The sequence below is a fragment of the Gopherus evgoodei genome, chromosome 8, assembly GCF_007399415.2.
Source record: "Gopherus evgoodei ecotype Sinaloan lineage chromosome 8, rGopEvg1_v1.p, whole genome shotgun sequence".
NCBI classification, from domain to species: domain Eukaryota; kingdom Metazoa; phylum Chordata; order Testudines; family Testudinidae; genus Gopherus; species Gopherus evgoodei.
The window spans coordinates 97,339,527-97,361,895 of NC_044329.1; the positions used below are offsets into that span (position 1 = coordinate 97,339,527).

General features: G+C 40.6%; 1 protein-coding gene across 1 annotated transcript; it reads left to right on the plus strand.

The window, feature by feature from the left end:
- Window positions 1-2,238: 2,238 nt before the first annotated feature.
- On the plus strand, window positions 2,239-17,485 carry LOC115656207 (cytochrome P450 2J2-like). Its single transcript, XM_030572616.1, has 9 exons — window positions 2,239-2,445; window positions 4,029-4,191; window positions 7,742-7,882; window positions 9,106-9,266; window positions 11,954-12,130; window positions 13,281-13,422; window positions 14,429-14,616; window positions 16,157-16,295; window positions 17,178-17,485. Exons 1-9 carry the CDS (start codon window positions 2,239-2,241, stop codon window positions 17,354-17,356), a joined length of 1,497 nt encoding a protein of 498 aa, XP_030428476.1. The 3' UTR covers window positions 17,357-17,485.
- Window positions 17,486-22,369: the final 4,884 nt, after the last annotated feature.

Consider the following 22,369-nt stretch of genomic DNA (forward strand, 5'->3'; position numbering starts at 1 on the left):
CGCTACATTGATGACATCTTCATCATCTGGACCCATGGGAAGGAGACTCTGGAAAAATTCCACCATGATTTCAACAGCTTCCACCCCACCATCAACCTCAGCCTGGACCAATCTACACGGGAGGTCCACTTTCTTGACAGCACGGTGCAAATAAGTGATGGTCACATTAACACCACCCTATATCGAAAACCCACCGACCGCTATGCCTACCTTCATGCCTCCAGCTTCCATCCCGGGCACATCACACGATCCATTGTCTACAGCCAAGCACTGAGGTACAACCGCATCTGCTCTAACCCCTCAGACAGAGACCAACACCTACAAAATCTCCACCAAGCATTCTCAAAACTACAATACCCGCATGAGGAAATAAGGAAACAGATCAACAGAGCCAGACGTGTACCCAGAAGCCTCCTACTGCAAGACAAACCCAAGAGAGAAACCAATAGGACTCCACTGGCCATCACATACAGCCCCCAGCTAAAACCCCTCCAACGCATCATCAAGGATCTACAACCCATCCTGGACAATGATCCCACACTTTCACAGGCCTTGGGTGGCAGGCCAATCCTTGCCCACAGACAACCTGCCAACCTGAAACATATTCTCACCAGTAACTGCACACCACACCATAATAACTCTAGCTCAGGAACCAATCCATGCAACAAACCTCGATGCCAACTCTGCCCACATATCTACACCAGCGACACCATCACAGGACCTAACCAGATCAGCCACACCATCACTGGTTCATTCACCTGCACATCCACCAATGTAATATACGCCATCATATGCCAGCAATGCCCCTCTGCTATGTACATCGGCCAAACTGGACAGTCTCTACGGAAAAGGATAAATGGACACAAATCAGACATTAGGAATGGCAATATACAAAAACCTGTAGGAGAGCACTTCAACCTCCCTGGCCACACTATAGCAGACCTTAAGGTGGCCATCCTGCAGCAAAAAAAACTTCAGGACCAGACTTCAAAGAGAAACTGCTGAGCTTCAGTTCATCTGCAAATTTGACACCATCAGCTCAGGATTGAACAAAGACTGTGAATGGCTTGCCAATTACAGAACCAGTTTCTCCTCTCTTGGTTTTCACACCTCAACTGCTAGAACAGGGCCTCATCCTCCCTGATTGAACTGACCTCGTTATCTCTAGCTTGCTTGCTAGCACACATATATATACCTGCCCCTGGATATTTCCATTACATGCATCTGAGGAAGTGGGTATTCACCCACGAAAGCTCATGCTCCAAAACGTCTGTTAGTCTATAAGGTGCCACAGGATTCTTTGCTGCATATAAATGTTGGTTAAAATGTAGCCAGTAAGCGATGAGCTAATTCACTGCTGCTCCATCCTGCTACTCACCCTGGAGAGTGTGGGCATTTATTTAGGGGATAGCTTCACAAAAGGCCTAGGAGATTTAGGTGCACAAACCCCAATCATGTGAGGTGTTGAGCCACCTCAACTTCAGCTGAAGTCAGTGGGTGTTTAGGGTGCTCAGCATCTTACAGGACTGGGCTCCGAGGGCCTGCTTCTGCCAGCCTTCCTCAGACTAAACTTCTTTTGACTTCAGTGAGCTTCCCAGACTGCAGTGGGAGTTGAGGATGCACAGCACCTCTTAAATGGTGATCAGCACTTAAGAAGATCAGCCTCTTGGGCATTTGTATGGCGCCCATCACCTCAGGTGCCTTACAAGTTTTTAAATTATATAACTCCCTACATATGTAATTAGTGAAGTAAGCTGCTTTCACTGTAACCTAAAATGTTTGTAATGCTTATAATCCCAATTAGGTATCTGTATAAAGGAGCTCACTGTTAATTAAAGGCAGAGAGGAGGGAATGGTTTTCCAGAAAAAAAACCTGAGGGACCTGGCAGAGGGGTAAAGCTGCAAATAAGCTTGCAAGACTGCTTCTGTTTAGCTGAATAATCAGGATTTTATTTGCTGTGACAGAGTCTTTTTTGCAGCCCCCAAGCAAAAAAAAAATGCATGTGCCACTGCACGTGCTTTATCCGCTGGTGTCTGGAGCTGGCCCTGCCTGCTTATTTTGTGAGCATTCTGACAACAGAAGTTCATGAGAAAGCAGCAAGTCCTGCCAACCAGGCCACTATTGGCATCTTAGCCAGTTTACTTCACTCACCTCTACCTCCCATTGCAGCAAGACTAGACAAGGGTCAGAGCCCAGGTCCCTTTGGGGATTAAAAAATCTGTCCTTTGACAGTCAAGATGCAGCTGTGCTTGTGGTGCATTTTAACTTCCCTTTGGGAAAAGATGACTCCTCAGATTCTCTTCGTCATTCTGGTTGTGCTTCTTTTGATTGCTGATCACGTGAAAAAGAGACGTCCCAAGAATTTTCCTCCTGGGCCACTACTTTTTCCTTTTGTTGGCACTGTGGTGGACTTTAAGCAGCCCATCCACATCGCTCTGCAGAAGGTAAGAGCCTGACTGAGATTCGTCTTATTAATGCTTTGCACGTACGGAGGGTGTTCTGTAGCAGACCCTTGGAAATGCTTTACAGACAGTAAGCCTTACAACACCCTATGATATGGGTAACTTTTACTGGGCCTTCCTGGGTGCAGAAGGGACCTAAATGCAACAGAAATCCAGCGGAGAGGGTGTGTACAGGCTGACTCCATCCCACCGCTGCCTTTCTGTGGTATCATGGAAGGGCTGAGACAGATTGGGGCAGGGATGATAGGTGATTGGTGGATCCACAGCTATGCAGACTTATGAAGATCCTTTGTCCATTTACTTTGCCTTTATTCTGGTGTCCAGGATTTGCCTCAATCCATCTATTTTACAGATGGAAAAACTAAGGCACAAAGAAGTTAAGTGCCCATGTGACTTGCTCAAGGTCACACAGAGAAGCAGTGGCAGAGCCAGGAATAGCATCCAAGAGTCCTGCCGGTGAAGTCAATGGTGCTATGACAGTTGACACCAGCTGAGGAGCTTCCCCAAAAAAGTGAAGAGGGCTTACCCTCCATTATAACTGGCTGGACAAAGTAACATCCCTCTGGGGTCTGGCTTGTTTTCTTTTGCTATTACTTTAAAATGCGCCTTCTCTTGTGTTGCATCCAGCCTCGGCCTGGGTGCTGTTCTCACAGGCTCCCATTCCTCCTGAGTGAAGGCAGGGGAAACTTGAGAAACACTTATCGGGAGTCCTACATGCCTGGTAGCTTTTAGTCATCAACATAAAAATTACACTTGTAACGCAAGGGCCCTTTATAATTCCTTTACTCATTTTGCTGGGCCGAAGAAGTATCCTACAAATAACAAAGACATCCCTTTTGGGCAGAGTATTAAGGGCATTATCAGTGCTTTTAGGCCACTGATTTCTCCTCTTCTTCCCACTCAGCACTGTTATAATCTGATGGAGAAAACATTCCTGATCCTAAATGGCAATGGTATCTTCCATTCCTGGAAAAAGAGAACATGTGGGACCAAAAGCTAATGTTCAGTGAGGGAAGTATTAACCTGCTGAGGAAGATAAGGGCTGGCCTAAACAATAGGCACAGTCTGACTCTGATTGGTGGTGGCAGGTGTCTTAAACCCTGTCCATATAGACACTATATGCACACATTGGTAAGGGAATGTGCCATGGAGAATCCAGGCCATGGCAGATGCTGCATAAGCCAATATGCAAAGTTTGAGTTCTAACCGCTTAGGATTAGTTCTAAGTGTGTAAAAGTGGATGTGTGGGGGGGCAATGGAGCTGATGAGGAACCATTATAATGGAGTTAATCTTTTTTTGATGTCAACTTTGGCCCAACATTGATCCCACATGTTACCTAACATTCTAGGATGATCATTTGGATCATCCTCTAGCATTAATGTTCCAGTGTGTAAGAGTCATGTCAAAGTTATACAGAGCAGAGCTTTAGGCAATTCCTAGGGTCAGCTTGCTAAGAAGACATCTCTCCTATAGTACAGCTTGCCAGTATTTATGTACCACCTCCATCCTTCCAGTGGTTAGTTTGACACAGAAGGTAACTAAATCAGAGGAATGTGTCTTTCAGCTTACTGGCCGGTATGGCAACATTTTCAGTGTGCAGTTTGGAAATCTGACATTTGTGGTAGTCAACGGATACCAACTCGTGAAGGAAGCTCTTGTCCATCAAGCTGAAGTATTTGCAGATCGACCACATATACCACTTCTCCATGAAATTTTTAAAGGCCTAGGTGAGTTCCCGTGATGTGGTTGTCATTGTTTGCTACTTTGCCTGATTGGCATCATGACCATTCAATCAATCAATCAATCAATCAATCAATCAATCAAATTAATAAATAACTAGGCTGAATTCTGCCCTTGGCTACAATCCCAGCAACTTTATCTGGGATTCACAGATGCACAGGAGAGCTGGAATTATTCCAATGTTTCTAAATCTCAATGGGGAAATGTTATTTTACTCTCTCTTTCTTTCTCTCTCTCTCTGAAAGATTGGGAGATGGGATGGTTCTGACTGGTTTCACTGAATTTAACACGAGAGATAATAAGGAGTGTAAACAGCCCCTTCCTACTTGGGTCAGCTGGACACCATAACATAGAAAGCACTTTTGCAGAATAGGGCCCAGATTTGCTTAAGGTGTTGAAACTACCTTTAAACATCTGGCCGTAGGCTAGCTACATATTTACTGCACGTTTGGTATTTCTGAACCTCAATCAATTCTCAAAATCTGAATGACCTGGAAAACATGACCTAGCAATGGGGAAGAGACAGAGCTATCTTTTAGGACAAAATTTTCAAACCTTGGCTGCTGGAGGCCAGGGTCCGAAGCAGAAGTGGTCTGATTTCCAAAGGTGCTGCACCACTTGCAGCTTCCAGTACTTTGGACCCTTGGCCACTTTGGTTGAGGTGCCTACATAGCTTTGGGACCCTAACCTCCAGCAACAAAGTTGGAAAATTTTGACCTTAAAAACCATTGTCTGCAATGTTGTTGTAGCTGTGTTGATACCAGGATATTAGAGAGACAAGAAGGGTGAGGTAATATCTGTTACTGGAGCAACTTCTGCTGCTGAGCGAGACAAGCTTTCAAGCTACATAGAGCTCTGTAGAAGACAAGCTCCCTGAAGAAGAGCTCTGTGTAAGCTCGAAAGCGTTTCTCTCTCACCAACAGAAGTTGCTCCACTAATAGATATTATCTCATTTACCTAGTCGACCTTAAAATCTGTCAGACACTGATACCTCAGCAATGAACACAGTAAAAAGTTAGATCCATAGTCTACTGTCCTATCAATAATAGTAACAGTCATGTAGGAGAAGCATATTGTACAATCACTAAAGTCTGTGCCTGTTGCTGCTAACTATAAAGACTCAGAAACTGTACGCTTAAATGCCAAGATATTTCCCCCATGTAATTTCAGGTGGGTACAATTATCTAGCTAATACTCCCGGTCATTCTGCAAATCATTCTGTTGGGTTGACGTGAATTGCAAAACATCTCTTGTATTTCACAGGGATGCACTTCAGTGTTTGGCAAAGTGACCCTGTCTACATAGGGCCAGAATCAAACTTAGTCCTGACTGAGGTAAACTCCCTCTGACATGGGAAAGTTTGTCTTCTACTTGGGGCTGCCTACTATTGGGAAGAAACAGAAGGAAAAAACAGAATAAGAGAAGAAAAGAAGAGTAAAATATTTGGAGTAAACAGAGATGGTGGTTACATTTTGAGCACTTCTGAGTGTGGTTGTCCTTAAGCTTTCCCATCCGTGTCTTTCTCTCTTTCAATGCTCAATAATAAACAGCATAGGAATGTTAATGCTTTTGATCATCCTGTGAGAGGCACACAGGCAACTGCCACTGAAGATAATGGGAGTCTGTCAGTAAAAACGAAGTGTCTGATTCTGCTGCCTATACTCAGGCTGAGTAGTAATTACAGGAGGAGTCCACTGAGGTCAGTGGGACTGCTCACCCAAACAGCTACTACTCAGTCTGAGTGAGGCTGGTGCAATCAGGCCCTTAGTAATCACCTCAGCATTTGGCCCAGATATTCTAGAATCTGTTTATACCTGGGGATCTATTTAGATGTAAGGAGCTAAATAAATGCAAGGGGCCAGACACATTTAAAGAGTGTCACAGGAGATGGGACATTGGGAGCGGTGGCCAGAGCTCTGAGGCGGCACTGAGCATTCTTTCTCTCATGTGCTTGGCTGGCTGGTTCTTGCTCATGTGCTCAGAATCTAACTGATTGCCTATGTGGGGTCGGGAAGTAATTTCCCCCCAGGTCAGATTGGCAGTCACTGGGGGGGGATTCTTTTTTTTTTTTTTGCCTCCTCCTGCAGCACGTGGATGTAGGTCACTTGCCAGGGTTTTGTGGGTATATCTCACTGAATCATTTCCCTGTCATTGCAAGGACCTTCGGCACTGGTCCCCCTCCATCCCTCCTATAGCACAGAACAGTCTGGTCTCCTATGGACTGCAATACTTTAGTCTCTTTCAGTTGTTGGGTGGTCTTGGTGGACTGTGATATATAGGAGGTCAGGCTAGATGATCTAGAGGTTATCTCTTAGGAGTGTGGATTTTTCATAACCCGGAGAGATGTAGCTCCACTGACGTAAGTTTTCTGTGTAGACCAGCCTCTGTGACTCTTTTTTTTTATTCCCCCATTATTTTTCTTTCCTCCAGCTGCACACAGCACCACAGCTGAAGCTTACAAAGAAAATCACATCCCACATGCAGGTCTCCCAGTCCCAACACTGTAATAGTACTAACAGTAAACTACTTGTGCTTACCCCTTTTATTCACACAAAGCACAAGAGAAAAGGGGGAAAAGGCAGATTAAAGCAAATCTATAAAGCTAGCTCCTGAGTGTAAGCTGATTGCTTTTGGGTTTTAATTCCCATGCAAAAATGTAATTTAAAAATAAGGGTATTTTTTTAAATACTCTTGTCAAGGTTCCTTCCCCACTCTGAACTTTAGGGTACAAATGTGGGGACCTGCATTGACACTTCTAAGCTTAATTACTAGCTTAGATCTGGTAACTCTGCCACCATCCAGAAATTTCAGTGTCTGGAGCACTTCCTGTCCCTGCCTCTCCCTGGGTGGCCTTGAGGGACTTCACCAATTCCCTGATGAACACAGATCCAAACCCCTTGGATCTTAAAACAAGGAGAAATTAACCATCCCCTCTTCTTTCCCCCACCAATCCCTGGTGAGTCCAGATCCAATCCCTTTGGATCTTAAAACAAAGAAAAATCAATCAGGTTCTTAAAAATAAAGCTTTTAATTAAAGAAGAAAGGTAAAAATCATCTCTGTAAAATCAGGATTGAAAATACTTTACAGGGTGATCAAATTTGTATAGCCCAGAGGAACACCCTCTAGCCTTAGGTTCAAAGTTACAGCAAGCAGAGGTAAAATCCTCTCAGCAAAAAAAAAAATTTAGAAGTTGAGAAAACAAAATTAAGACTAACACACCTTGCCTGACTATACTTACAAGTCTGAAACATGAGAGACTGATTCAGGAAGATTTGGAGAGCCTGGATGGACGTCTGGTCCCTCTTAGTCCCAAGAGTGAACAACACCCAAAACAAAGAGCACAAAGATTTCCCTCCACCAAGATTTGAAAGTATCTTGTCCCCTTATTGGTCCTCTGGTCAGGTGTCAGCCAGGTTCACTGAGATTCTTAACCCTTTACAGGTAAAAGAGGCATTAACCCTTAACTATCTGTTTATGACAACTCTAATGAGCATTTTTAAACTGTTTCCTGCATACGGCAAAATATATCACTGCAGGGCTGATATCATCAAATGGACGTATCTGGAGGCAACAAAGAAAATTTGTTTTATCAGCCCTGAAAAGCATTGGCGTAAGCTTTGAAGAAAGAATACAGGAAGAGAGTAGATATCTTACTGAAGCAATAGAGGAAGAGAAAGGTAAGAAATGAACTTACATTATTTTGTCCTAAGATTTTAGCTGTGCTTTTCTCAGGACAATCACACAGACATCTTGATCAGCCTCCTTGATCAGCACCAGCCCTACCTATGTTCTTTGGTGAGGGTAGGCCAGAAACAACTGGAATGGTTGTGACTCATAAATATATGCAACATGATGGCATCAGTGAAAGGAATAAACATAGGAAAATAGAAATTGCCATATGCGATCAAGATCAGGGCTCCATCTACACTGATAGCTCATCTCCAAAAGTGGCCAGCACAAAATGCTTCAGAAGGAAGTGCAAAGAGGTCCGTAATGGACAATTATGCAATAATCTGCCCATACAAGAGGTTTATCTATTATTTTATTATTTTTATTATGATAGGGCCTAGGAGCCCCAATCAATAATCAAGGCTTCTTTGCGCTAGAGAATATGAGATTTCAATAGCATTTGGATAAATAACAGAATGGTGCATGCAATGCATGATGTAATCCTTATTTTTAAAAAAGCACATTATTTATATGTATTATTTTATCAAATAATGCATTTTTAAGCAGCCATCCAGACTTGTTATCCTCCCATAACTTTCTATTTGTCCTTTATAATTATTTAGGCTTGCCAAGAAATCCATTGCCATGGTGTTTGTGGAATACAGTTAGGATGCAATGTGTAGAGGAGAGCTAATCTTTAAAGGGATGCAGTTTGGTTAATATTATATTAATATAAATGTTTTCCTGGATATTTTAGTTGGGTTTCCCATGCAATATTTAAAACCCAAACATGTTAGCTTTGTGCTAGCGCACAAAAGTTGGAAGTGAAATTGACTAGAAACTGACAGTAGAACTGTTAGAAAATAAGAATGATTAGACCTTATGTAGAGCTTTCCCATATGTAGATGTTAATATGCTTTAAGTGGATGAGTAAGCAAATATTAACCCCATTTAACAGATGGGAATCTGAAGTCCACAGAGGTTTAGTGGATTGTCCCAGGTGCTAACAAGCCAGTGTAGAGCTAGAAATAGGACCCAGGTCTCCTGACTCATAGTCTGGGAGTCCCTATTCATTTGCCACACTGAATGTAGCACAAAACCAAAACAGTATAAGTGGTGAAAAGTACATTGGATTTAAAATAATATTTCAGTTTTAAGAATCTACAGTGGTATTATTACAATTGTCTGGAATGTTTTTAAACCAACACTGTCACTATATTTTCTCCTCCAGGGCAACCATTTGACCCTCATTATAAAATTAATAGTGCTGTTTCAAATATTATCTGTTCCATCACTTTTGGGGAGCGCTTTGAATACCATGACAGTCAATTCCAAGAATTACTGCATTTGCTGGCTGAGACATTACTCCTCATAGGAAATTTTTGGGGCCAGGTAAAGCTGGTTTGTTTTTTGACTTCAGACACCTGAAAAGTAAAGTAGTTAGAGTGAGAACAGAATCAAGAGAGGTGAATCTGACTTTTCCTATGTAAAAAAGTATAATGATATATGGTAAATGACCATGTAGTCCTTAATTCTGGTTTTTATTAGGGCTGTCGATTAATCACAGTTAACTCACAAGATTAACTCAGAAAAATTAATCATGATTAATAAAATTAATTGTGATTAATCACAGTTTTAATTGCACTGTTAAACAATGGAATACTAATTGAAATTTACTAAATATTTTTGGATGTTTTTCTACATTTTCAAATATATTGATTTCAATTACAACACTGAATACAAAATGTGCAGTGCTCACTTTTTATTATTATTTTTATTACAAATATTTATACTGCAAAAATGATAAAAGAAATAGTATTTTTCAGTTCACCTCATACAACACCATAACACGATCTCTTAATCATGAAAGTGTAACTTACAAATATAGATTTTTTTGTTACATAACTGCACTTAAAAAAAAAATTGTAAAACTTTAGAGCCTACAAGTCCACTCAGTCCTACTTCTTGTTCAGCCAATCACTAAGACAAACAAGTTTGTTTACATTTACGGGAGATACTGCTGCCAGCTTTTTATTTACAATGTCAACTGAAAGTGAGAACAGGCGTTCGCATGGCACTTTTGTAACCGGCATTGCAAGGTATTTATGTGCCAGATATGCTAAACGTTCATATGCCCCTTCATGCTTCGGCCACCATTCCAGAAGACATGCTTCCATGCTGATGATGACGCCCATTAAAAAAAAAGTGTTAATTAAATTTGTGACTGCACTCCTTGGGGGAGAATAATATGTCTCCTGCTCTGGTTTACCCACATTCTGCCATGTCTTTCATATTATATCAGTCTTGGATGATGACCCAGCACATGTTGTTCATTTTAAGAATACCTTCACTGCAGATTTGACAAAACGCAAAAAAGGTACCAATGTGAGACTTCTAAATATAGCTACAGCACTTGATCCAAGATTTAAGAATCTGAATTGCCTTCCAAAATCTGAGAGGAATGAGGTGTGGAGCATGCTTTTGGTAGTCTTAAAAGAGCAACACTCCAATGTGGAAACTACAGAACCCGAACCACCAAAAAAGAAAATCAGCCTACTGCTAGTGGCATCTGACTCAGATGATGAAAATGATCATGCGTCGGTCTGCAGTGCTTTGGATCATTATTGAGCAGAACCCGTCATTAGAATGGATGCATGTCCTTTGGAATGGTAGTTGAAGCATGAAGGAACATATGAATCTTTAATGGATTTGGCACGTAAATGTCTTGCGAGGCTAGCTACAACAGTGCCACGTGAATACCTGTTCTCACTTTCAGTTGACACTGTAAACAAGAAGCAGGCAGCATTATCTCCTGCAAATGTAAACAAACTTTTTGTTTGAGTGACTGACAGCAAGAAATGGGACTGAGTGGACTTTTAGGCGTAAAAGTTTTACACTATTTTATTTTTGAATGCAGGTTTTTTTTGTACATTATTCTACATTTGTAAGTTCAACTTTTATGATAAAGAGATTGTATTGCATTACTTGTATGAGGTGAATTGAAAATTACTATTTCTTGTTTTTTATAGCACAAATATTTGTAATAAAAATAAAGTGAGCATTGTACACTTTGTGATTTGTGTTGTAATTTAAATCAATTTATTTGAAAATGTAGAAAACATCCAAAATATTTAAATAAATTTTGTTTAACAATGCAATTAATCGTGATTATTTTTTATATTTCTTCACAGCTCTAGTTTTCACATAAAATCCCACACTTTGATAATATGGTGTGGTTGCTAGAAAGAAAGAGAAAGACACCACCAAGTATGATGTTTTTTCACATCCAAGCCACATGAAAACACAAATCTGTTGTCGTGATACAAATCCTGTATCAAGTCAGGTTCATTTAAAAGGTTTATCAGTAGATGTATCTGGGAAATTTCATAATCTTCTACGATTTCTACGGAAAATGGATAAAATGATCCTTAAAATTTTCTGCTGATTTCCCCCCCCCCACCCCCAGTTTTTAACCAGCTTTATTTGTGAATCATACTGGGGATGATCATAGCACTTACCTACCTCACAGAGGTGTTGCGATGATAAATACATTTAAGATTGTGACTGAGATCTATTGATGAAAAGCACTATACAAGAACTAGATATTAATTATTATTAGTTGTTAGTGGGCTGGCCTGAGTTTCCAGATTTATAACCGGATCAGGCCAATACTGACCGATTTGGAGTTTAACTGTGAATGGATTATGCAATTCTGCATAATGTGTGTCAGACTCTGATCTCAGTTACATCTGTAGAACTCCACAGTCAATTGATTTATTATTCTGGGTCTACACCATGAGACTCTGATTGTTTTTTTTAAGCTTTAATTTCAGATTAAGGGACTTTATTGGCTAGCATGATTTCTAAAAAAATAAACTTTTATTATCAGAAAATAGTGGGCCTGAATCACACCAATTTCACACCAGTGTAACTCCATTGACTTCAGTGGAATAACTCCTGATTTGTACTGGTGTAAATGTTTGGAGAATCAGGCTAACACTAGATGTGTTAAACTGTAATGGATATTTTTCTTGATCTAAGAGGTATTCATTTGTCTGGTTCACCTTACATCTTAACAGCTGTATAATGCTTTCCCCTGGCTAATGAGGTGGTTCCCAGGGCCCCATAATAAAATTTTCAAACATTGGAAGAAACTTAAATATTTTGTGAATGGAGTGATTGCAAAGCACAAGGAGGACTGGAATTCATCTGAAACCCGAGACTTCATTGACTGTTATCTGAAGGAAATAGAGAAGGTAAGAGGACAATGAGGACAAACAACTTACCGTGCAACAGAAAGAAATCAATAGACAACACTCAGAATTTAGACACTAGCTGCTCAGACAAACTATCTGGAGCTGTGTATGTCATTCAGATTTTGCCATTCTAAATTGCCCTGTGCTCACTTTTAGGGAAAAATTTTCTAACAGAAGCTGTTTGAATGGATAGTTATTTTTCATTTAAAAGTACTTAAAATGGAGAGAAAGCTCAGCTTATGTACAGCATGCTGTTTTAAAGCACTTGAAAGGTCACCTAACCTAACATCTATGAGATTTCTCAAGTAAATTATTTTTTATGAAATTTAATATTAAAAATGGCAGTCCTTGATTTGCCAAAATCACTGCCCTGCCACAATGCATACGGAATTTTCAAAATGGTGTAGGAGATTTAAGGATGTATCACAAACTAATTAACGTAAATCAGAGGCCCAGTCCTGAAACTCTGATGAACATGAGTAATATCAAAGACATCAATAGGACTGTTCAACGGAATATTGTTTTCTAACGTGACTATGATTTACAAGATTGCAACGCAGAAGGAATGAGCGGTGGGTGGGGGGTGCTAAGGTGTATTTAAGTCAACTTTGCATCCTCCTTCTCTAGGTGCCAGAAAGACCCCCGGAGTAACTTAGACAGCCCTGGGGGCCTAAGTTACAGAACACTTCCTGGGTGGCTTTATGGGCCACAGCGCTGAACAGACTCTTTGCAGTGCATCATGCTGTGGCTATGCTCCTGACACATTTCCTGCCCTGGGATTAGGAAAGCGGTCCTGGGAAGACGTCCTGACAGCCATCTGTCCCATTGCCTCTATTGGGGGGATCCTCCTCCAGTTGTCACCAGGGCTTTTGGGGCCTCCTGCTTTGACCTTCTTACCCAAAGTAAAGGGGCTGGCAGTGGGGTGCAGTTGTCACCCTAGATATATGAAAAAGCCAAGACTGAGATTTCCGAGGCAGTGTAGCAGATTTAGACACACATCTTCTCTTAATTTAACAATGACATCAATTTGGTGAGGCCTTAGGTTTTCTTTTGAGGGGGGATAATTTGCCCATCCATGCGATAAAAATGGGTTTTTACCACATATAACTAATATATATATATATATATTTCCACTTACATTTTTTTAAAGTCTAAGGATGATTCCATCTCTTATTTCAATGAGGAAAATCTACTGTGTTCCACACTGGATCTGTTTTTAACTGGGACCGAAACAGCAGCCACAACCATACGCTGGGCTCTGCTCTATATGGCAGTGTATCCCAAAATTCAAGGTAGATTTTGTAATGGTTTAAAATTGAAATTGTCCTTCCTTCCTTTCAGTTTATTTCCTAGAGGTCTGAGCCAAAGCCCACTGAAGCCAATGGAATTCTTCCCACTGACTTCCGTGAGCTTTGAATCAGGCCTAATGTTCTGCCTTTAAATTCCTCAGTGAGCCCTAGTAGCTGAAAGATTGGCTCTCTCACTTCCCTGGGAACAGCACTGAGAACAACAAATGAAGTCTTATTGTACTGGCTAGATCTGAGTTCTGGTGCTGGAAATCCTCAAGCTAGTGTTGTCTTTGCAGTTCCAAGTGCATAGGTCTCTGCAGAACAACCACCACAACTAGGAGAGGGAAAGGACTGTCTAGTGGTAAATGCACAGAACTGGGAGTCCTGGGAACTGACTTCTTGGCTTTGCATTGACTTCATGTGTGACCTTGGACAAGTCACTTCACCTCTCTGCGTTAGTTTCCCTATCTGTAAAATAGGAATAATGATTCTTAGCTACCTCACAGGGGTAATGTGATGCTTAATTAATTAATAATGAAAGGCATATTGAAATCTTGAGCGAGAAAGCTCCATAAATGTATGATGATTTATTACTAATTAGCACTTTTTCTCACAGCCTCTACAGGCATCCCAATGACAGGGTGGTCATGAAAAATGAAGGCCTGTCCCAAAATCCATTGAAGTCAGTGGAAAAACTCCCATCGACATCAATGGGCTTTGAGCCAGGTCCTGACTTACCTTCCATCACTTGAGGTCTAATTCCTTGCAGGCATGGTCAAGGCAGGTTTGGCAAGGCAATGCGAGGGAGCCTTGCACTGCTATTGCTGATGCTGTACCTTTTTGTGACCACGCTTAGCATTTGTATCCAGGATTTGGAAGGAGGCACCTGTCACTCAAAGCACTTTGAAAATAAAAATGCAGCTGAAAATCTGAACAATTGAAGACTTTCTAAATAGAAAACTGCTCCTCCTCGTCATAACTGTTAATGTGGCTATTGGCTTCTTTTCAGAGAAAGTGCAAAGAGAAATTGACACAGTGATTGGCCAGTCCCGGCAACCAATGATGGATGACAAAAAGAATATGCCGTATACCAACGCAGTCCTCAATGAAGTACAAAGGATGGGCAACGTAGTACCTATAAATGTGCCCAGAATGGCAACCAGTGACACTACACTGGCAGGATTCCATTTGCCAAAAGTAACCTGAAAGGAAACTAAGCCTTCCTTTCTTCTTCTGTTGGTTTGATGTTAGACCTAACTTTTAATTCTTTTATGGCAAAATCTCATATAATTTAAAAAGTGGTGAAATCATTAGGTTTCAATAGCAATTTGACAGAGTACTTTAGAAATTTCTCTAAACAGTAAAAGAATTTAATAGAGATTGGTATCATTTTCATGACTTTTAAAATCCATCCTATAGAATTCTAAAGCAGATATATAATTCTTCATTACATTATATATGATGCATCTAAAATTCCATAGAAAAATTATAATTTTCTATTAAGTTCTGCAGAAGTTCTCTATAAAGGTAAATTTTCTGGAGAAAGGAACTATGTAAAAAAGGCTTCGTTCTCATTTTACAAAAAATTAAAATATTCATTTAATTCCTTGATTTTTCTGTGAACTGCACAGACTTCAATTTTGGTGTTAAGAAAAATACAATATAGGGTTTTTTTCATGAATTATATGAAACTGAGACCCAGAAACCATGGGAGCCAATAGGAAGAGGACCTAGAGTTTTGCTATGTTAGGCTTAAGGGTTTTAGGAAACTCTGCTATGATAAATAAATAGAACTAATTAAAAGCTAGTTTTTAGCAGCACACACACAGGCACCAAGCTCTCCTTATAACAGTAAATATCAAACAGCCTGTAATTTCTTACATCTCCCAGTAACATGATCAGTTGCCTCATGGAAAGTAACATGATCAGTTGCCTCATGACTCCTTAATGTTTATACAATCGATCCTATAACTTGACTGCAGTGTTTGCCCCTCTCTGGTGGAGGGTGGGAAGTTTCTTGTTATATGGTAGCAATTTTAGCTAGCTGGGAAAAAAAGAAAGAAAGAAAAAGCATAGGTGAAGCAAGTTTTAGGTTAAAACCTTGTCTACACACAGAAATTGCACTAATTTAACTAAAATCAGTTTGAAAAGTTAAACTGATGCAAACTCCTGTGTGGACACATTTTTATTGGTTTTAAACTGGTTTCCATTGGTTTAGCTGTACTAACATAATTGTAATTTACTGACAAGCCAAATCAATAAAAACCAGACTGCAAATGAACTAAGAGTGTCTGTGCAGGGTGTTGCATTGGTTTAATGAAGGCCTTGTCTATATAAGGCTGTACAGGAAAATTAATCTGCATTAACTAAATCTGTGAATTTGAACTGGATTAGTTAAACAGCACTAAATCCCTGTGTGGACACAGTTATTAAACTGAATTAAATCCATTTTAATTCTGAACTAGTGCGTTCACTCAGGGGTTTAATTAATTGAACTAGTCCACTTCAAATTCACACCTTTAGTTAATTTGGATTAATTTTCTTGGATGTCCTTGTATAGACAAGCCTTAAATTGTTTAAGAAACACACCTTTAATTAAACCAATTCCACTGTGTGTGTAGATCAGGTCTAAAAGAAGTAATAAAATAGTTTTAAAAACAAAATGGCTCAATATGTAACCTTTGAGCACACTCACCGACATGTTTTTAGTTCTCATTCTCCTCCTTTCCTTTTGCAGGGTACCACTTTGATCCCCAGTTTGACATCAATAATGTTTGACAAGAATGTGTGGGAAACTCCTGATACATTTAATCCTGACCATTTCCTAGAAAATGGCCAGTTTGAGAAACAGGATGCCTTTCTGCCCTTTTCTGCAGGTGAGACCATGTGTGAGGGAATGTTTTTGCATAAAAAGGCCAATGTCATATTTTAAAAAAGATGAAGATAGGAAGTGCCATCCCAGGACAGACCAAGAATCCATCTTGTCCAGCGTTCTGTCTCTGACACTAGCCATTACCTGATGCTTCAGAGGAAAACTTAAAATCCTGGTAATGGGCAATACCAAGGGGGCAATACCGTACCACAAAGGAAAATTCCCTCCTCACTCCATCTACCAATGCAGGCTTTTCTACTATATTCATTAATAGTGTAAGTCGGCTGTTAACTGGTTTTCAGAATTTGCCTCTAAGAACAATCTGGTAAAGCTCTGAGGACAGGTCCCACAATCTTGTTGGAGAACATTCCCCTCCCCACTGTCTACGAAGAGATGTCTCATGCAGGAGAATGTTCAGTGGACATATGAGAGGAGGAAATATAGGGAAGAGGATATCTAGGAGCCATCATAATTCTAGCTAAGTACAAAGGATGATCATAAAGTCCTTTTCAGTGTCTCATAGTGGGGATTTGTCTGTTCAGTATTAGCTCAGAGGTAGTAGCAGACTCATAGTCCAGCCACTAGAGGGGTTCAAAGACCCACAATGTTAATGTGGGTATAATTAGAGGTGCCTAGAGCTCCTCTGAGGCTATCGGTACATTTTATAATAATAATCGCCCCCAAATCTTACATAGTGTTTTTTCATCTTAGAAAGAACATGGCAAACACCATGGTAATAGTACTGATTAAATTAAGGCAATGGGCAAGTTTTTCAGGGAATGTACTATATGAGTGAATTTTTAATGGAACAGAACTCTGTGTTTGCTATCACTTAACCCCATAATTGTAGCAGTAATTCATCAGCTGCTCTTTCATCCCTTTCCAGGAAAGCGGGTATGCCCTGGAGAGCAGCTGGCTAGAACAGAGCTATTCCTCTTCTTCACCACCCTTATTCAGAAATTCACATTCCGAGTGCCAGAGAACATGGAGTTAAATTTTGAATTCACAACAAGCCTCACACGCTGTCCAAAGCCGTTCCAGATTTGTGCTGTTTCTCGCTGCTGAAGATCAGGAAGATTTTGTTGGTTTTGCTTCTCATTAAACACCTGCTTTTCACGCAGAAAAGCTCCCCTCCCTCCTCATCCACCCCATTACTTTAGCTTTCTCTATTTTCATTTTTCCCCCAATTATTTTGTGCTAGGAGATTCCTAGCAACCAGATTATGGGTTGTGGGACATCTGTGCCGCTGAGGTTGCTCTGAGCAGCAGTAACAGGTATGTTACCTAGCGTACACTGCCCTTTGGTGGGAGTAGCCTGATTCTCCCTGAGGTCTGCCAAGGAAATGGCTCTTACTTGATGCCCCTTGTCTCAAAGTGACAAGACAGTGGTCCCATTATGGCAGTGAAAGCACTCAGATACAGTTGGGAGCCTGGGACATGAAAGCATCAGTTGGACTTGCCAGTGATTTTTAAACAATTGTGGAGGTGAATGGAGGTTCACAAGTAGCACTAGAACCCAAATCTCCTAGATTTCAGGGTGGGTCAGGGAACTAGTCAAACCTTTGGCAGACTCTAGTCAGGGTTCCTGTATTACATTCCCAACCCTGCTACTGACACGTACTGTAGCCTTGGGTAAGTTGCTTACGTCAAAATTTTCAAAAGCAGCCTTTGATCTGGTGTACCTGAATTGACGTCTCGTGTTGGTAAAGCACTTCATTGGGTGACATGGAGGGCAAGTCAGTAAGGTAACTGAAAATGGGCACCCAAAAATTGAAGCCAAAATCAGAGGCCACGTTTGAACATTTTGGCCTTATCCACTCTGGGCCTCTGTTATTCACCTTCAGAAATGGTTATATTACTAGACTCACACAGATGATGTCAGTAAAGCTGGTCAGATAATAGGGCTTTTTTTTTTTTCCTGTTGACATACCATATTTTTTTAGCAAAAAGTCAAATATCAAAATATTTTGGCCAGACCCCCAAAAACGCTCCTGGAAAACAGTAACATTTCAATTTGGTAATGCTGCTATCATGTCTCATGGGAGTTGTAGTTCACATACATCCTGCTCCCATTCTCCTTTCTTGGCTGGACTCCCTGACTGAAATACATTTCCTATGATGTACCATGATTTCCCCTCTTGGAGGAAAAGGGATGCATCATGGGAGTCCCTAGTCATGGTGGCTCATGGGAAATGTAGCCTGGCCCATAAAGGAAAACGGAAACATGAGCCAGTCAAACTACAACTCCCACAGTGCACTGCAGAAACATATCCAACCCTAAATATTTTGGTTTTCAGGAGTTTGGAAAGCAGACACTTTCTGCAAAAAGTTCAGCTTAGTCAACCCCCCCCCCAAATTTTCCATAAAAAAATTAAGTGCAAAATTTTCAATCAACCCAGTTGTGAAGCTTAATTAACAAATGCTTCCAAAGTGTGTTGGGAGGGCCATAGATGCACAAGCCATTATATCCACTTAAAAAGTTAAATACAATTATATCTGGTCATTTGGAGTTATCCAAGGTTGTGAGTGTTTTACACTTAAATTATTTTTCAAAGTATTATTTTTGTGAGTCCAGCTCAAAAATCTCCTTCATTTAAGTTCAATTTTGACATATAAGTTACTCCTCCATGAGGAAATCATGCTTAGTTAAGAAAATGTTGACTAGCTAGCTGATATTCTGATGGTTTTGGATATTCCCTGCAATCCTTGTAAAATCAGGGTTTATCTTTACTAAAAATAGCTTATTATGCATTTCCTTATCAGCTTACATATCCCAACTTTGCAGCAATTCAAATAAATGCACTCACAAGCATACTTACAGTATATGTGATAAGGACACATTTAGATAAATTTAACTAAACAACTTCCAATTATTGTACAGAATGCATCAGCTGAATGCCCAATTAGTTCTGCATTGAAATAAAAGCACGCCATTGGACAAATTCCACCTTCAGCCACACCCGTGAAGATAACAAGATTGCACAGTTGCAAGCAAGGGCAGAATTTGGCCTACTGTGTCTGTTTCAGTGTGGGAACTTATAGTAGCATCTGAGATCATTTAAATGATCACATATTTGAAAATTATAGGGACTGAGAGGCCATGTACCACGTTTTCTTAGAGCTTGGGCAGTGCAAGGGGCCTCTGAGTTTTGGAACAGGAGGTTCTGGGTACTATCCAGACTACCTATGTTAACTTGAAGTTCGAATTAGCTTTGTCAAGCAGCGTAGTGACAGCTGTGAAGCCCTAATTAGTAATGGATTTCTTACAGCAGGGTTGCATAACTTATGGCCCACAGGCCATACACAGCTCAACAGAGCATTTCATGAGGCCCACGGCCTGCTTCACCACAGTATACTAATGGCCAATTAATTAGTGTTTTGTCATTATGTTTACGTCATCTTAGTTTACACAAGTATGTAAATACATAATATTGTACATGGAAACAGCCTATCTAAATGCATATGAAACAAGCTGAACTTAAATTGTAAATTAATACAGGTGACTTTAAATCTTATTAAAATATGTAGAGTCTGTTTGGGCCACATGAGTTTGTGTTTAGGTTTATGTGGCCCTCCTGTGTAATACGGTTGGGCACCATTGTCTTATAATATGAATTCCTCATGATGTTGCATTAGAGTTTTGTACTGATTAATGATTATTCCTAAGCAAGGATGGTTATTGTCCCTCTTTAAACACTGGAAATGCAACATTTCATCTACTATCTCATTGCTGTATGCAGAATAAATATGAAATTGTAGTATGGTATAAACATAAATTATGCTTTGGACATAGTCATGAGGGTTATATGCCAGCTGCACTCTTCCCGACTGATTGAACTTTGTTGTAAAAATGTAATATTGCAATTGTCTAACGATGGAGCGTTTATTCAACTAATAAAATGCACACTGAAAAAATAACAGCTTCAAGAAATCAGTGACTTGGCATTGATATGGTAGGTTTGCAATTTGGGTGTCCAATATAATCATGTTGATAAGACACTTCTCGGGGCGCTAATCAGAATTCAGTAGCTGAGCCTATAAAAGAATGTGGTGTCTGTCATCAAGAGCAAATGATGGTTGCAGGGGAAGGAAGCAGCAGTGGAGAGCCATAGCTCTGTCTGCAGACTTTGCAGTAGACAATCAGAAGCAGGTGCAATTTCCTCTTTTGCATTCTAGTTCTTCATCATTGGTCATTGTATCACTATTAAGGCTATGTTTTAGTCATGGGTATTTTTAGTAAAATTCATGGACAGCTCATGGGCAGTAAACAATAATTCACGGCCTGCGACCTGTCCATGACTTGTACTATATACCCTTGACTAAATCTTGGGGCGGGCATCCCGGGGGTGCCACGGATGCTGGGGGAAGGTGCCACTTGTGCTGCGGGGGTGGAAAGGCGGTGAGGTGCAGGGGGGACAGTTGGTGGAGCTGGCAGACTCCCTACCTGACTCCATGCCTCCCTGGAAGCAGCTACATCCCCCACAACCTCAGCTCCTAGGTGGAGGTATGGCCAGGCAGCTCTGCACGCTGCCTCCACCCTGAGTGCAAGCTGCACAGCTCCCATTGGATGGGACTTACAGCTAATGGGAGCTGTGGGGATGGTGTCTGCAGGCAAAGACAGCGCACATAGGGAATTCTTTGTTTCAACTCATTTAATTTCCTCCACATCTTGCAGGGGCAAGGTTTTCACCCAACAGTGGTAGAGTAGCCCTCCTCACCTGCTGTGAATATCCTAAGATCATCATAAGGCATCTGCATAAGACTGAGGCAGTCGTGCAGAAGTCATAATAATAATAACACCAAGCATTTATAGAGTGGCTTTTTAATCAGTAGATCCCAAAGCCCTTTACGCAGGAGGTTAATGTCATTATCCCCCATTTTAAAGGTGGGGAAACCGAGGCACATAGTGGGGAAGTGACTTGTATCCAGCAGGCCCGTGATAGAGCCAAAACTAGAACCCATGTTTCCTTAGACCTAGTCCAGTGCTCTGTCCAGTAGATCACACTGTCTCCTTTACTGGTGCCTACATATGATTCCTTGGCCTCCCTCCACTGACTCCTTATGCCAGAAGTAATTGTGGCCCACAGAGAAGATATTTTCTCTGCTGTATAGAACTTGTAAGGAGGTGAATAAGTAATATATTTAAAGATTTCTCTTGTGTGAAAGGCCGTGTGTCTATATAGGTTTTTCTCTTTAAGGGTTCTCAATTTTTAGTCCTATTATTAAAGACTATTAATTATTTAGAAACCCACCCATATTTAATCTGGAATTGCAATTTGTAGAGATTTTGCCTATTCACGTGGCCAAAATATTGATAAGCTTAAAAAAAAAAAGCTTTTAATGTTGCTAAATGGACTGCCTTTTGTTTGCTAATAGGTTTAGAATATAGATACCGTAAAGATTTTTCATGAGGATTTTCTATATTTCATAAGTGGCATTTTCTTTTTATATGAGACACCCACTAATTAATAGAAAAAATAACTGAGTAAATAAAGCACATTTCCACTGACTTGCAATAGAAATCTCAAGGAATACAATAATCTGGCTGTTGTTGCTGAGCAATTATTGTGTAATTTCACGTTTATGCCACATGGGAGAGTCCTCGGCACATCTCATCACAGTATCTATTATTCAGAGGGGGGTTTTGTGAATGGGCTGTACTATGATCATTTTAACCCTTGTTCATTTTTAATTAAGGCTTTGTGGTTAGACTCATAATTTTTCTAAAGAGAAAATGTAAGGGATGTGGATGTTCCAGAAGTTTTAAGAGATACTCTTTGTGTTCACATTCAATTTCATGTGACTCCGTTTGAGACCTACGATTAGAGTTACCACCTCCAAGGTAAAACCAGTCACTGACCAACACCCCTTTCTCCCCACAATAAATAGGGTCCTAGTGCTGACTATGGCTAATTGTTACTAAAAGTTTTAGAGAAACACAGTTTACACACACACACACACACACACACACACACACACACACACACGCATGCATGCATGCATGTATGTGTACTTTTAGATTATTCTGATCATGTGTCTTACCTTATCCTAACACAGCACCACTGCGCAGACCATAGGG